We start from the raw sequence: 17,021 nt of genomic DNA, 5'->3' as shown, positions 1-17,021 counted from the left end.
CTTAGATCTTTTATAGTGGTGTGATGGTTTTTATGCAAATGCTTATTGTACCACTTTGAGATTTACACAAATGTAAAGTGCATTATAAATAAAATCCATTATTATTATTTTTATTATTATTAAGTGAGTGTGTTGTTGTTTGTAAAATCAGCTTTATGTCACTGTGAAAAATACTCAAAATTATATAAGTGCCAGAATATCATTATATATTTCTCTCTCTCCCTTTTTTTATATATATTTCTTTTAATGTTCTGGATGTTAGCCTTCAAAACATGCTTTGGAGTGATATTGGGAACATCTAGAGCAGGGTTTCACAAGTTCAGGGGTGCCGCAGAATACTTTGATAATATTTGGAAATTATCAATATCACTTCAGTTTAACAACTTAACCACTTTGTGCATTCTTTTTCAGTATACAGTACTGTACACCAAAGCTCCTTGCCAAAAATAGCCGATCTACAAGCTCCCAGAATAGAGATGCTGCGGTTCAAGTGGTTAAATGTCAAGTATAAAGTTATTTTCAATACGTCCTAATGGAAACTGATATCCTCTCAAGTTTTCCTCGTGGCATACTGTATCTTAGGGGCAAGTTTTACATACTTACGTACCTTAATGTGACATAAATGTAAGGTGCTATGAAGTAACTCAGTAATTCAGGGCTGCCGTGGATGAAAAAGTTATTTACAGGGGTGCCCTGAGCCAAAACAGTTTGAGATCCACTGATATAGAGAATGTCTTAACACAGTGTGACACAAATGTTCTTTTTAATGGAGGACTTGTTGTAAGTTGCAATAACAACCCTTGACGGGGCCCGAAATGATTGCAGGACTGAACAAATGAAAACTAGCTTTGGAGAGCACATACTGTAGGTATGGGACACATAATTGACAGGTGTGTCGTAATTGGTGTGGGGTAAACAGGGAAATAAATAAATGAATCTATTGGGAAAATAGTATTGGAAAATACTGTAAATGCATGCAAAAATAATATTTATTTATCTTCAAATTAACCTGCACTTTTATTTCTATATGAATTATTTAATTATTATTAATTATTATTTAATTAATTCCTTTATTTAATTATCTTTAAATATAGCAGCTATGGCCCTCCATACAGGCTACGTCCCTGGCCCCTGGGCACGGGCTCCATTGGCCCTGTCCATAATATGTCCACGATAATAACCACTGTTGCTTCTACCCTGCAATTGCTGGTAATAATAAGGATGGGAAAAATAGGATTTTTGTTTTCATATCACTTCATACATATACTTACCATGTGTTGACAAAGTGACAGAAGCCCTGTTACTGTCAAACCTGTTTATTTATAGAAGCCGACATGTTAAAAAAAATAACAAGGTGAATATAATTTCTGTTCTTTTTTAAAAATGTTTCCATACATACATGTTGATGTGTTCATTAATACAGATCCAGTATTTACACCTCAATTTCTCTAAAGTCATAAAAAAGGCACACTGATGGCAGTCTTGTAACAATGGCCTATACTGTATGACACAATGTCGCCTGTACACTTATAAGACTCTAGAGTTAGCTCACTGAGCTAAGACTGAAGGGTGACTTTGTGCGTTCACGTATCACAAAAATAACAAACCAACACTCAACTATAAAGAGTGTATATTTTCGCCGTCAGGTGGAGAGCTTATTTGTCCAAAACGGTTAGCTTTTCAGGAAATTTCATTTTCATATAGCATGTTTATTTTAATGATCAATCAATCGATTGTGTTCCAACTTGGAACAATGGAAGTAATGTGGTGTTTCAGTTCAGTATCACAACAAAAACTAAAAGGTTTTAATGAAAAGAAAGAGATTACTTTGTTTTTACATTGTTGTTGTTTGTTTTATATTAATATTATATTACCATAATTATGCCAATTATTTGGGGGCCCACTTGCAATTGCCTCGCGGCCCACCAGTGGGCCCGGCCCCCCGCCCACGGGTTGATAACCACTGCTTTAAAAGAGGCAACATGGTCCCGAATAACGATTTGATCCCCTGCAACGCACTTCCATCAACAGCCATGTGGAGGAGCCCTTGAGCTAAACACAGACCTTCTCCCTGAGAAGTTGCTACTGCAGGCATTTGAAATATATGTCTCACTGCCAGTAGCGTGGTGGAAGAAGTACACAGATTTATTTACTTTACTAGTAAAAAAGTAAGTAAAAGTTTTACTCGAGTAAATGTACAAAAGTTGCCACCAAAATATACTTACAGTACTAAAGTAAAAGTACTCATTATGAATGGCCCTTTTTTTCCCCTCACACAACACAACATGTTGTGAGCTTGTAGATTGGCTACTTTTGAATAGCCCAGGTATAAAATAGGCCTTAAGTAGTCGTAGTAAAAAAAGGTGAAAAAAAGTAGTAATTCTACAAAGTAACCAGTAGCTAAAGCAGGCAAATAGTTGTAGTGGAGTAAAAAGTACAATACTTAGGTACAGTACTTGAGTAAAAGTATTGAGTTACTTTCCACCACTGCTCAATGCACACTGTAGACCTGAGTGCAGAAACACTACCTGTTAAGCACTTTCAAGCTCCTGTCCCTAATCTGGTCATTATAGGCAATAATATGTTACAAAAACGGTTCATAAACTACTGTACAGTAGTCCACATACCTGTGTTGTGGTCCATCCAGGCAATGGGAACGCGACTGCAACACAGGCTATATGCGCAGCAGCCATATTGGAAAGAAATTGGGCCTTCACAGGTGTTACCAATGATACTAATGAAGGCTCTGTTCCATTTAGTGTACAGTGGTTCTCAAACTTTTTAATTTCAAGGACTCCCATAACTCTGAGAGTGTACAAATGGAACCAAATGGACCCTTACGGGTCCATTTGGTTCCATTTGTACACTCTCAGAGTTACACACCCGCAAGGGGCCATTCGGAACTCCCTCAAGGAACCCTGGACCACACTTTGAGACCAGAATGGAACATAGCCTTAATTAGTATTATTGGTAACACCTGTTAAGGAAGTAAGAAGAGGCCCAATTTCTTTCCAATATGGCTGCTGTACATAGAGCCTATAAACAGCTTAAATTTTGGGAAAGTGACAAATGGACTTCCTCATTCCCTGTATTATGCCAATGGTCAATGCACATGTGCAGGTTCAGATCAACTGATCAAATCCGCAGAGGAAAAATGGATGAGGATGAACGGACTGACGGACGCATAGATGGACGGATAGAGATTTGTCCGTTAGTGAAATACGCGCTGTGAGCTTGTAGATAAAACATTTTAAGGTATGGTTGAAAGGTTGAAATATGGACATGCAAAGTTTCTGCCTGACAGCAACGATATTATATTTAGCCCCCTTGCCACAGAAGGTACTTTTCCCGGAACTCAGGAGCCCCTTTTCCACAGAAGGTACTTTTCCCGGAACTCAGGAGCTCATTCAATAACTCAAGACCTTGACATTGGTTTCAACCAGTGGTGGACAGTAACTAAGTACATTTATTTGAGTACTGTACTTAAGTCCATTTTTAGTATTAGAGTATTTGTTTTTTTGCAAGTTCATAACTTTGACTAAACTTTGACTTTAAATAGAAATATTGTACTTTTGACACCACTACAGTACATTTCCTGGAAGGGACTCTTGGGACAGAAACGTACAAACAAATATATAATGAATGAACCACTTAGGCTTATTTAAAAAATAGTAAAAATAGCACAGAGCAACAGTAAATAATAAAGAACAAAATGATGTCTTCAACTTGCATGGTGTCAGCATATTCCTGCATATTCCTGGAGGTGCAGTGGCTGGGGAGAGCTGGCCAGGGTGGGTGGGAGGGTGGGTGGACGGACATGTTGGAAACACACTCAAGGAACTATTTTAGTTCCTGGACTTGCAGTTCCTTGACTTTTTAGTTTCTCTAGTTGTTCCGGGAGCCTTTTTGTCAAAAAGGGTTATTGATTAATTTATCTATAGTCTTTACTAAATAATGGAAGCACAGCCTCCAATATGTACTGGTGTTTACTTGCTTGACTGACGGCCAGCTGGACCAATCATGACACTGTCCACCAATACGCTTTGGTATTATCAAAAAAGACGAAAATAACAAATAGAGATTCATTATATCCAATGGAAAGAAGCAATTGTTCGATTTGAAGGCCGCCTTAGCCAATTATAAATCAAATCAACATCCTCTTGGATTTGGCATTGTGAAAATACTAATGAGAATAATTTAGTCCAATGCTGATTTGATTACAGGAGTGGCAGCTGCTATGGCGTCCTTGTTGATGGTGATGTAGCATTCCGATTGGTCGGGTAGACCAGGGGTCAGGGCCTTGAGGTCCTTAGTGTCCTCGGCCACCGGGCTCTGTGCCGTCGCCCGGCGACAGTGGCGTATCCCGGCGACCGTGGCGATGACCACTGAGCTGGTCAGCAGCGCAAAGCCACTCAGGAAGAAGGTGGACGTGTAACTTCCTGTGAAGTCAACCAACCAACCTGGAGGAAGAAAGAGAGCGGGACGGCGATGGAAGGAGAGAGAGAGAGAGAAAAGGAGGGGAAGAGAAGTTAAAGCACTTTAAAGGACCATACTGGTGTTCTGTCATGTTTAGTCCATTGACTATGACTCACAGTATACTTGACATTACTGCTAATCATGTTATATACTGTGGTGGGGTTCAACACGAGCTCATAGTTCACACGTACGCACTCGACCAGGTGTGCTCCTCGCTCGAGCATGACACTGTTGGTCCTGGACATAGTTTAAATGGTAGAGTTTGCGTAGAAATGTGATGTTTTGGGAACAGCCATAACTTCTGGCTGCGGCCTCCAAAACAGCCGCTCTAGAAGCTCACAACATGTCACATTGCAACACTTTGTGAGATTGTAGATCTACTATTTCCGCTATTTTCGAATTTTCAAACCCGAACACCTCTGCACACATCAGAATGTCTAACAGACATGTTCAAAGATTACAAGATGTGAACTAAACACGCTCAGTTTGTTTTAACTTGTCACTGATTGACCACAACCTCTGCCTCCCTGACCCCCGATTGGCTGGAACAGATCACTCCAGTGTCCAATCACCACTGGTTAAATCGCAGGTGGTGATTCTGTGACAAGGCTTGCTTGACAGGTTGCCACTACTTTGGGTACACATTTGTTTTGGCGACTATGAACACGTTATTTACATTTATAACTGTGCATGTTTTAGTTACATACTCAACACAGTGAGCACATGAAATTGAACGTATGTCTGTCCGTCTCTCTCTCTCTGTCTCTCTCTGTCTCTCTCTATCACACACACACACCCCTCACCTCCTATAGGGGGGCTGAGTAAGTAGGGCACAGCGTGCAGGAAGTAGACCACGCCGAGCGCCGAGGACAGGTACGGGGTCCCCACGAGGTCAGAGGTCACGACAGGGATGAGGGCCACATAGGCTCCGTCGAAGTAACCGTAGAGGACGGAGAACGGGACCAGGAGGGGAAACGAGTGCAGGAGGGGCGTGAAGAGACAACACACTCCCTCCATGGCAACTGAGAAGGAATACCAGGACAGACGGTACGGCTTCAGACACCTGAGAGAGAGAGAGAGAGAGAGAGAGAGAGAGGGAAAGGGGGGCAGAGAGAGACAAGACAGAAAGGTGGAGAGACAGACAGAGAGAGATGGAAAGAAAGAGAGAGCAGATACACAGAGTAAAGAAAGATTAAATAAGTTAATCCTAAATTTACAACTTCAAAGAGCTTAACGGTCCTTCTAGCCCAGTCCACACCAAGGATTTGCGATGCAACAAAACCGTTGCAATACGTTGCAGAGGGAAATGGCAGCGGCCTGAATTGCCCCGTTGCAGGTCGGTGCAGTTTTGGGATTCTGTTGTAAGTGTGCAACTCGTTGCATCGCGCATCATTGGTGTGGACTGGCCTTAAACACACATGCACGCGCGCTCATGCACACGCGCGCACACACACACACGTACACACACACAAACGTTCCCCCCTGTCTGCAGTACCTTCTGTCGGTCAGCCATCCGAAGGTGATATTTCCCACGATGCTGCTGACTCCCAGTATGGACATGAGGAAGGCGGCCTGCGTGTGCCTGAGGTGAACGCTCAGCGCGTACGGCACCAGGTAGACGAACGGCAGGCTGCAGCCGCTCGCCAGGAACAGGAAGGACAGAGCCAGGCCCAGGAAGTCCGGCAGCAGCAGGAAACGGTACTCCCGGCTGGGCAGCAAGCAGGAGGTGAGGCTGAAGAAACGCCGGCGCGCCATTGGCCGGTTGCTGCTCGGTAACAGAGGTTGCGGTGATGAAGGCGTGGTTGGTGTTGACGGGACGACGTAAGAGTCTTCACTCGCACTTCCTGCTTTGAGGAGACGAGAGTGGAAACGTCAGACTTTATTGAACTCTATGCAAATGAGGTCTATTGTAATTGTATACTCCTGTAATGTGAATGTTGACAGCTGACAACATGTTCTACAGCACTCTACTGTACTGTAATATATTCTACTGTATTCTATTGTACTCTAATATATTCTTCTGCACTTTACTGTACTCTAATACAGTGGTTCCCAAACGTTTTCAGCTGAGACCCAACATTAATTTAGTGTCTCCACGGGACCCAAATGTACAGTAATACGTTATTAATCAACCACATAAGCCCTATAAAAATAGCACATATATGTGCTATTTTCACTATTTCTTAAATGTTTTTTACATTTATGGAATGTTTTAACTTATTTATTCTAAAATGTCTTTGATCCACCCCCCCAAACCTTGAATAAAATAAAACAAATATAGGTGTAGGGATATTTACTCGCCCCCATCAAAACGGGCCTGCCACCCAAGAATAGACCCAGATTTAGTGTTTGGGAAACACTGCTCTAATATATTCTACTAGAGTTTCGGGGGGCTACGCCCCCCTCAACCCCAGCCGCGCACGGGGCCCAGCGTGGCCGCGTGTATATTGGGGGACCCAAATCGCCGGAGTAAAACTGTGGAAAAGTTTTTTTGAAAAAGGAAAAAAGTAGAAGAAATAATATTTTTTATGTTTCAGGGGGTCCACAGGGGGTCCGCGGACCCCCTGCTGGTCCACTGACCCCCTGTGGAGTGTTGGGACGCGCGGGGACACCCCTGGAACATTGCGGACCCCTACGGTGTTTTTTTTTTTGTCATGAAGGTGGTTGCTTGTTTCTGGCGCTTGTTTTTAGAGAACCTGGCATGCCTGGCAACCCGACTGACATCACTGACGTATCCTTGGTATTTGTATTTCCTTGTTGCATAATGATGACATCACTGTCGAGTCCTTTGGTGTCATGAACCTAGAACGGTTTGTTTACCACATTAGCCTGGGCAACGTGCTGTGCTGTGGCCGTCGCTGTTTGTTTGTGTGTTTGGGATGAACATGGCACGTGAAGGACGGACATATTGTGATCGAGACATGAGTGAAGTGAAAGTAACGGCCTGGGTGGAACAAAGGAGGTACGTAAGAAGGGGGGGGGGGGTTGAAGCAAAGGAGCTGCGTGTGTGGTGTTGTGGAGGAGATGGGCAGAGTGCAATGGCGGCCGCTCGTGTTGTTTCGGCGAAACCCGTCGGCGTTCGGTGTCGGTGGTGTGCACGGTAAACGGTACGAAAGTGATTCACCTTCCGTTTTGTCCGACATTTGGTGAGTAGAATTAATTATGTTGCGCGGTGGAAAAGGTGTAGTGAGCAATGAGATGTCCCCTACGCGACGCGTAAATTCAGCGCGGCCGCCGTGGCGAGTCAGTTGGCGACATGTGGTCTGGCGGTGCGTTGTTTATTCCATAACAGAGCTGTGGGGTGTCCTCACCGAGGGTGCGGAAGTCGGTCGCCATTTATATAGTTAGATTGCACTCTACTGTACGCTAACATTCTACTGTACTCTTCTACTACATTCTACAGTACTCTACTGTGCTGTAATATATTCTGATTGATTGATTGATTGAATACTTTATTAGCAGTTTGCAAAAAAAAAGCACAGGAAAGTAGTACAGTTCAATACAAAGTCTGCTAAGAGGATTATACCCAAGAAAGCGCTATGGCTTGTTTCCATTGGGGTTCTGTGTACTCAATTCATCGAAGAATGCATGCAAGAATTCTATTGCATTCTACTGTACTCTTCTACTACATTCGGTACACTACTGTGCTTTTATATATTCTATTGCATTCTACTGTACTCTTCTACTACATTCTACGGTACTCTACTGTGCTCTATTATATTCTACAATATTCCACTGCCCTCCCCTCCTCACCAAGTTGCCCCTCCTCTGCTGTATCCAGTTCCTTTTGCTTCGCAGTGATTGGTCGGAGCAGGGCTCCACACACACACAGGTTGGCCACCAGGCCCGACAGGATGAGCAGCGCCCCGCGCCAGGTGTAATAGTCGATCAGGAGCTGCACGACCGGAGCCAGGATGAAGGTGCCGATGCCGGAGCCGGACATGGCGATGCCGTAGGCCAGAGCCTTCCTCTCGTTGAAGTAGCAGCCCACCATGGAGATGGCAGGAGAATAACACAGGGCAAAGCCAAGACCTGACAGAGAGAGAGATATTAAACACTTAACCCAGTTAAAATCTGAGGCCGATTCTACTAATGTCTTGTGTGTTGTTGTGGTTCTCAAAACGTGTTCATGTCAAGGACCCACAAAATTGTATTTAAAAAATGTATTTAGCATCTCAATATATTTTTTTCCAGGGACCCCCCCAGAGGCAAAGATTTGAGTTAAAAATGTTTGCTTTAAAAAACGTATATATATTTTAAAAAATGTGCACAAATTTTCATGATTTTTCAAAAATAGCAGATCTACAAGCTCATAGCGCGGCACGAAGTGACGCGCTATGAGCTTGTATATCTGCTATTTTTTAATAGCCAAAGTATAAAATAATGGATAAAATTGAAAATGACACAGATGCTTTCCCGGTTTTAATGGGTTAAACCATAATATACTTAATATAAGGGGCCAAGTAGAGAACCCCCAGGGTTCTGTACTTGGCCCCTTCCTTCTTTCCCTCTACACCAAATCTCTACACCAAAAATAGCCAATCTGCAAGCTCACAACATGCCCAGAATAGGGACGCTAGGGATAATGTGGTTAAATTATGATGATTAATAATTAAAGACCTTTAATTATCCCGCAGGTCAGTCAGTCAATCAATCCATCCATCCATCCATCTAGATAGATAGTCTCTAGGTGCATATGTATGTCCCAGAATTACCATGTGTGTGTGTGTGTGTGTGTGTGTGTGTGTGTGTGTGTGTGTGTGTGTGTGTGTGTGTGTGTGTGTGTGTGTGTGTGTGTGTGTGTGTGTGTGTGTGTGTGTGGTTGAATGCATAGTTACCTGTGAGGACTCCCAGTGTGAGGTAGAGGAACTCGAGGTTGGGAGCGAAGGATGCGACGAAAAGACCGGAGGAGGAGAGAACTCCTCCCGTAATCACCGACACACGACAAGACCAGCGGTTAGCGATGAGACTGCCTAGTGGAGCTACACACACACACACACACACACACACACACACACACACACAGTGTTAAACCACATATACTTTGTTGACCGGTGTCACCCAGGGGTCTATACTTGGTCCCGTTCTTTTTCCCCTCTAAAAAAAGTATGCCAAATCTCTTTGCTGAAAATAGCCTATCTGCAAGCTCACAACGCATCATAAAAATTGTTAAATTGACTGTGTGCGCGCGTGTGTGCATACGTGCGCACGTGCATCTTAAACTCGATGCGAATGCTTGAGGCTATTGTGAAGCAGAATTCACCTTCTAATCTGCGCAAAGGTCCACCGAGCATCAGAGCCCATATAGCCTATCATCATCATCATAACCTTTATTTCAACTCGGAATACAGTTGAGGGGCAGGCCCTCATTTTCAATGTAGCCGAGATACAACAATAATATCAACAGAGATACATATATACATCAATATTAAATATATTAAATAATCAGAAGACAGATACGCACCTTAACTAGTAAAAAAAAAAGTGCTTAGGAAGCGAGATACAGCCTTTTTAAGTTATAAGTTAAACAAGGAGTGGATGGAGCTGTAAATCTTCAGATAATGATATCTTAGGTTCTTTTTTTCTTTTTTTCTTTTTTTCTTTTTTTTTCAAAAACACGTGAAACACGTTAATGGCATGTTGCACCATAGCGGTAAAACACGTGAAACACGTTAATGGCACTCAATGAGTTAACCACTCGGCCATCAACACCCTACAATTCTCAGTGTTCATTTAACTCTGAGAGTCTACAAATGGAACCGTTGAGAAACGTTGGGTCCACTAGTACGATAATAACCTTACCACAGAGCATGGTGGTACAGTCCACTAGGCTGTGGATCCAAGCAGTAGCAGAATAATCTCCTTCAAAATGACCTTGGAACTCCACGAAGAAGATTGAGATACACCTAGAGACAGAGAGAGAGAGGGGGGGGGCATTGAGAGCAATGATAAGTTGTTTGACGTATAACGTGGCTGTCATAATATTAGATGGAGTTTTATCCACACTGAGGAGATGGATAAATAGACATACAATGTACAACATAGGAAAAGAGGAAAGAAGAGAGGAGAGGAGAAGAGATGAGAGGAAACGGGAGGAGAGGAGTGAACAAGAGAGGAGAGGAGTGAAAAACTTCTGTTGCTTTCTTAGCTTACATGTAGAATAGCGTATATAGTTCAAACATTTCTGTATGTCCCTGTTGCCAATGTGTGAAAGTCAGATACACACGAACACACATTTTCTGTAGTTGTGTGTCTTGCCATTATGAAATAAGATAAAACAGATACAGATGTTATATACTGTAACATTGTGTCACACAAAGTTTGTAATTGTTACGCTGTTGTGTTTTATCCTGTTCACTCCAGGTATCCCCCACCCCCACCCCTTACAGCTGTAGTGAGTGATTAATCATACATGTGTACTAGTCACTCATTAGCGCCTGGTGATGACAGACCTGCAGTGTGCACATGGGGCCAGCGGGGGCCATGAGGCAGCCTTGAGTTAGTGTTGGACTTGTGGTGCTGTTTATTATGCTGTGTTGTCCATGTGTCTGGCTGGCTTTCTTATTTCTTTGAACGTGGATTTCAGTTGTTTTGAGGTTGTGATATGATTTAAACTGTAAATCAAGTAATCATTTGTTCAAATACTTCATTACAGTAGGCTACTTCCCTCATCCCCAGACAGACAGACAGACAGACTGACTGACTGACTGACTGACTGACTGACTGACTGACTGACTGACTGACTGACCGATGGACAGGCAGACTCCTTCCTTCTGGAATGAATGCTGATGCAAACAGAAATTATGTAAGTTGGTCAAAGGTGCAGCTGCAACGACCTGGACTAGATGTCCCTGGACTGGGTGCACACAAAATCCTGGTTAGGTGTGAATGACACCAGAAGTGTTTTAAAGTGAACTCTGCCAACAATGGAAAGTTCTCAACAGCGATCTTGCGTTCAAGACAGCATTATGTCACAGTTCATACGGTCCACATCGCTGTTTTGAGTTCAAGAGTTATTATTAGTTACTCATACGAGATAATATAAGATACATGTTTATTGCTCTCCGTGGGGAAATCCAGGTGTCATAGCAGCAACAGCAGAGAGAATGAAACGCTGCCCACCCATGAAACACAGAGGATTTGTTGGTTGCAGTCGCTCTGTTTGTTTCACTCTGATAATCTTGGAACAGACAGATGTTGACAAAGCTGTTCAGGCTGTTTCTATCTATTACTTTTACGTGAGAGACACCAGCAGGTAAAATAAAAGCTCTCAATAAAAGATTGATGAAAACGATGTCGGGCCTGATAGAAAAGTAAAGTTGTTTTCATAATTCTGTGAATTCTCTGTTTTCCCTGCTTCACAATAGTGTCAGCGTTCGCCGTTCACACAGTACCAAAGTACTTGGCGAGACAATTCCCACAATTTAATTGTGCATGATGCACTCTTTAGTTGCATGTTCGGTCTAAAATCGACACATTTTCCGCTATTTGTCATACCACAAAGTACATAGAGCTTAAGTGGCTAACAGGCAACTGTCAAAGTTCAGCAGTGCATGTGCATCCTAGCAGTCCATGTACAAGTGAACTATAGAGTACACGCAGGAGTCAGTAGTCAAACGTCAGTAACAGTAGGCCTACATGCAGGTCTTAAAGTTCTCATATGGAGGTCAAGTGTGGTTGTGGAGCCTGATGGCTGCTACTGGCACTAAGGATGAATATGTGATTGAACATGCTCCTCATCTTCACTACAGCTCATCATAGTCGCCAAGATAAGTGTCCAGTTCCCCTCCATAACCACCTCCAGACTGTCAACTACGGAGCTGGCCTTCCAAGAACAGCTTGTTCAGCTTGCTGGCATCCCTTGTGTTGACGTTAACCCCCGCCCACCCCCCTACATACCACAGCAAAATAAAATGGCCTGGAGATAGAAACTGTCTCTGAATGGACTGGATTAGAACGGAGACCAGCAGTACTTTGTGTCGCCGGGAACCGCAGCAGAAAACCACCCATGAAGTGAGCGTTACTGTACGTATATTAGATATGTTCAAAAAGGAAATGGCGTCCCTGCCACCAGCTCTGACGTTCTCCTCCTCCTAATTGATAATCTCTAGGCCTATATTCTGTACTGAGTTACTGAAAGGGGAATATTTCAGACTAATTAAATGAGGAACATTTTAGATATTTGAGAATGAGGATGAATGAATGAGGATGTATACTGTAGGACCACAATGAAAAAAAATTTTTTTGTGTAATCATTTTGACTACGAGTGTGCAATCTTTTGTTGTTGTAGGCTACAAACGTGTGTTTCTTGGATCAATGAAAAAATGAAGAATCAATCAAAAAGTCAATGAATGTGTTACTAAATGGGGAACATTTTAGAGTTGTTGACTGAGGAACACCAGCGTGTGACAGGTGTCGTTTTTCACCTTTTGTGGTTTGGCTGAGAAGTAAGGAGATTAGATTAGATTAGAGCTCTTGGTCTTCCTGAAACCAGAGAACGGCCTGAAGAAACCCAGCAGGTCTCTTTAACCCAACACACTGGAACATTACTCTAATCGTGTGTGTGTGTGTGTGTGTGTGTGTGTGTGTGTGTGTGTGTGTGTGTGTGTGTGTGTGTGTGTGTGTGTGTGTGTGTGTGTGTGTGTGTGTGTGTGTGCGCAGTGCGCACGGCCACGCGTGCGCACGCCGCTCGAGGCCTCATTGTTCTGACACAGTGGCACCTGAATAAACAGCAGTTCAGCATCAGACTGCGCATGTAAACACATACACACACACACATTTAGAAATGCAGTCAATGTGATGGAAATTTGATCCTAATATACCACAGCTGGTAAGGAAACAAGCGCGCACTCACACACACACCCGGCCACTCATACACGCACGCACGCACGTGCACACGCACGTGCACACGCGCACGCACGCACACACACACACACACACACACACACACACACACACACACACACACACACACACACACACACACACACACACACACACACACACACAGGTTCAGTTAGGGTTGACCAGTTATTTAATCAGGGATGCTTCCATATTTGTCTTTGTTGATGTGTGAAGTCTGTCTGATCTCAGGCCAGCTGTACGGTGAAGCCAGTGGTCTACCTGTCTAGTCAGAGACTAGCAGGGACTGGTCCTGGGACAGGTTGAACACAACTAACTAGCTGGTTTGGTATAGCAGGGGTTCTCAAACCTTTTAAAATTTCAAGGACTCCCAGTGTGGTATGCATTAGGCAGCCATAACACTCTCAGAGTTACAGATCTCTAACTATCAATTTTAGCTGGGGACCCCCTGGAACCCCCTCAACGACCCCTGGTGGTCCCCGGACTCCTCTTTGAGAACCACTGGAGTATAGCATTGGCTCTCACAAGTGGGTTCCAGGGACCACCAGGGGTCCCTGAGGGTTCGAGTGGGTTCCAAGCAAAATGAGGAACAGTTTCATGCAGAGAGCTTGCACAAAAACACATTTCACCTACAGTACTTCTTTATACCTGTAAACCTGTGATGTGACAATACAGTTGATTCCGATTCTCTTCAACAATATTACACATTGTGACACAACGTGTCAGTTCGGGTCACAATGAGCCTGTAAATTGGCTACTTTCGAAACATTTAGTAAAATCTTGTAGAGAGTAGTAGCCTACTGTTGTAGCAGGTCCAGAACAGAGAACTAAGTAACTAATATAGAGCACATCCTGATCTGTGTGTGCGTGGGTGTGTGCGTGTTGGGGGATGAAACTGTTGACTCAGTGGCCACCATTACAAGACTGTGGATGTTCTGGGCATCAGTAACAGATTGGGATAGAATGATAATCGTTATTATCGCTTTATATTGCGATAAAAAAAGACAAAAATAATCATATCGCAGAGAGAATCATGAAATTGTACGTCATACACTGGACCTTTTGTCCGTCTACACCGAATCTCTTCGCCAAAAAACTGTTGCTATTTTGTCGAAGAGATAGATTTGGGGGTAGACTGGAAAAAAAGAGGCTGTCAGGACCGTAGGACGTCAAATGCTTGTAGCTCTGCTATTTTTGGCTAATGTTCCCCACGGAATATAGATGATGGGGTGCAAGTGGTCAAGCATTTTAAGAGTTTTAAGCATATTTTGATTATGGCAATAATATTGTTCATCGCAATTATTTTGGCCACAATAATCGTGATGTGAGATTTTCATATCATCCCATCCCTAGTAACACACTGCGCAACCACACTGACATATGTTGTTTACCGTCAACTGTAATTCTACCTGACCCGTGTGTGTGTGCGTGTCCGTGGGCGTGGGCGTGGGCGTGCGCGTATGCGTGTGCCCTTGCGTGTGCGTGTGCTTGTGCCCTACTGCCCTATATGCATATGCTTAAATATAGACATGCTTGCAGACATGTTTCTGCCTGCAAGGATTAAATGAATATACAGTATGTATATATTTTGCGTGTGTGCCTAACTCTGCAATATAGTAATTTAACATGCGTCGTGGCCATTTGGGGCATCACTGTTTCGGAGCATGCATGTTCGGAACAGGCTGACTGCTTGGCTGCTTGCAGCTCTCAATGACCGCTCATCCGATTGACTTCACACTCAACACTGACTGCACTCCCTGGGTCATCAGCAGTACACCCAGCAAGTGTGAATTCAACTGGATGAATGGGTCTCGAGTAGTAGTGGTTCTCAAGCATTTTCATGTCGAGGACCCTCCAATTGGTAAGCGTGCAGCCGCACTGCTACAGACCACCATTTACCACAGACAGACAGACAGACAGACAGAGAAATTTCTTGGCAATTTATCATTAGGCATGTTATCATTGAATAATCAGACAACTCTACTGTTTCTTACAAATCTTGCTATTTCAAATCATCAATATCTTGTTAAATCAACAGCCTACACTGTTCTGGTCTGGCGTGAGCGTTGTTCATTAACATTAGGTGATGAGAATCCAATTGTCACGTGTCATTGCTTCCTCTTTTCTTTACAGAATCTTCCACAACTCTGCAAACCGTAATCATTCCAGACATTCTGGACGCCAGTGCGACCTCTGAACTGAATGAATGTAATGAAACCTTTTATTGCCCTTACGGGAATTTGCTTTGCACACAGAGAGCACACATAAATACTACACAGACTAAAAACATGACATGAGCATGGTAATACATACATCATAAAAAGCAAAACACTACATGATCGTCAGGCACCATACTGCAAAACAATCTTTAAAATAAAGACTTGTCTTTGTTTAGCAGCTGAATGCAGCGTGGAACAAAGGTTTGTGTGCGCATGCATGTTTACTTGGAAGCAAGTGTGTGTGTGTGTGTGTGTGTGTGTGTGTGTGTGTGTGTGTGTGTGTGTGTGTGTGAGTGTGTGAGTGTGAGTGTGAGTGTGTGTGTGTGTGTGTGTGTGTTCATGTCAGAGAGCTACTACTGACAGTAACTCAAGCTGTCTCTCATGTCATTAGTAAAACAAGCTGTTTAACTGACACTCACAACTTAACTATTCATAGACAGTCTGTCAGTCTGTCTGTCTGTCTGTGCGTGTGTGTGTGTGTGTGTGTGTGTGTGTGTGTGTGTGTGTGTGTGTGTGTGTGTGTGTGTGTGTGTGTGTGTGTGTGTGTGTGTGTGGATGAATGTTTGCACTTGCATGTGCAACCGTGTGTGTGTGTGTGTGTGTGTGTGTGTGTGTGTGTGTGTGTGTGTGTGTGTGTGTGTGTGTGTGTGTGTGTGCGTGCGTGCGTGCGTGCGTGCGTGCGTGCGTGCGTGCGTGCGTGCGTGCGTGCGTGCGTGCGATCGTGCGTGCGTGTAGTACCTGGTAACGGCTCGCGTGCAGACAGTAACCAGGAAGCAGCAGGCGACGATGACCCAGCCCCATCCTCCGTCGGGGGGGCGTGCCTCGCGCGCAGGCCCGCCTCCTTTCCCATGAGTCATAGCGGCGAGAGCGCGCACCATGCGTAACAATTACAAAAGTTCTAAGCTGATCCCGGTGTGGTGATTGATCCGAGAGGCTGACAGCTCAGCAGTAAACACCTCCCTCTGTCCGTCTTTTCTGCACTTCTCCTTCGCCGAGGTTGCCTCTCTCTACGCCAAGGTTGGAAGGTTTTCGCGTGGCCGGTTTCGTGCAGGAAAGATTGTATAAGATGTCGGCTCGCCTCTGCTCTCTCTATGCTTCTTCCTCCCCCTGCCTACCTGTCAGATGGAGGCCCAGTTGGAACAACACCTCTGCCCTCTCCTTTCCTTTCTCCTATTGGTTTCTCCCCACCTCTGCACCGTGTGGTTGGTGCTTCTCTGTACGCCTGAGGGCTGACAGACAGACAGACAGACAGGCAGTCACACCTATCTTTTGAGGTTAAACTATGAACTCAGACAGACCGCATCTGTGTGACAGACGCGGCTGGATAAATGCAGATGGACACACCTATCCACAGGATAGACTAAATGCTACAGAGATACATGTAAACCACAGTAACACCAGAGAGATCCATGTCTTTCTGTCTCTCTCTGTGACTGTAAATCTCTCGTCTCTCTTTGAGAGCA

General features: G+C 44.0%; 1 protein-coding gene across 1 annotated transcript; it reads right to left on the bottom strand.

Annotated features, from left to right (window-relative positions):
- Positions 1 to 4,197: 4,197 nt before the first annotated feature.
- LOC311060050 (monocarboxylate transporter 12-B-like) lies at positions 4,198 to 16,415 on the bottom strand (the record flags this gene model as incomplete). Its single annotated transcript, XM_084078178.1, has 7 exons — positions 4,198 to 4,460; positions 5,280 to 5,539; positions 5,972 to 6,323; positions 8,230 to 8,508; positions 9,315 to 9,458; positions 10,279 to 10,382; positions 16,297 to 16,415. 7 exons carry the CDS (start codon positions 16,413 to 16,415, stop codon positions 4,198 to 4,200), a joined length of 1,521 nt encoding a protein of 506 aa, XP_083934304.1.
- Positions 16,416 to 17,021: the final 606 nt, after the last annotated feature.

Source organism: Gymnoscopelus microlampas, assembly GCF_963454915.1.
Source record: "Gymnoscopelus microlampas genome assembly, chromosome: 14".
Classification (NCBI taxonomy): Eukaryota; Metazoa; Chordata; class Actinopteri; order Myctophiformes; family Myctophidae; genus Gymnoscopelus; species Gymnoscopelus microlampas.
This window is presented reverse-complemented; position numbering and strand designations above follow the sequence as displayed.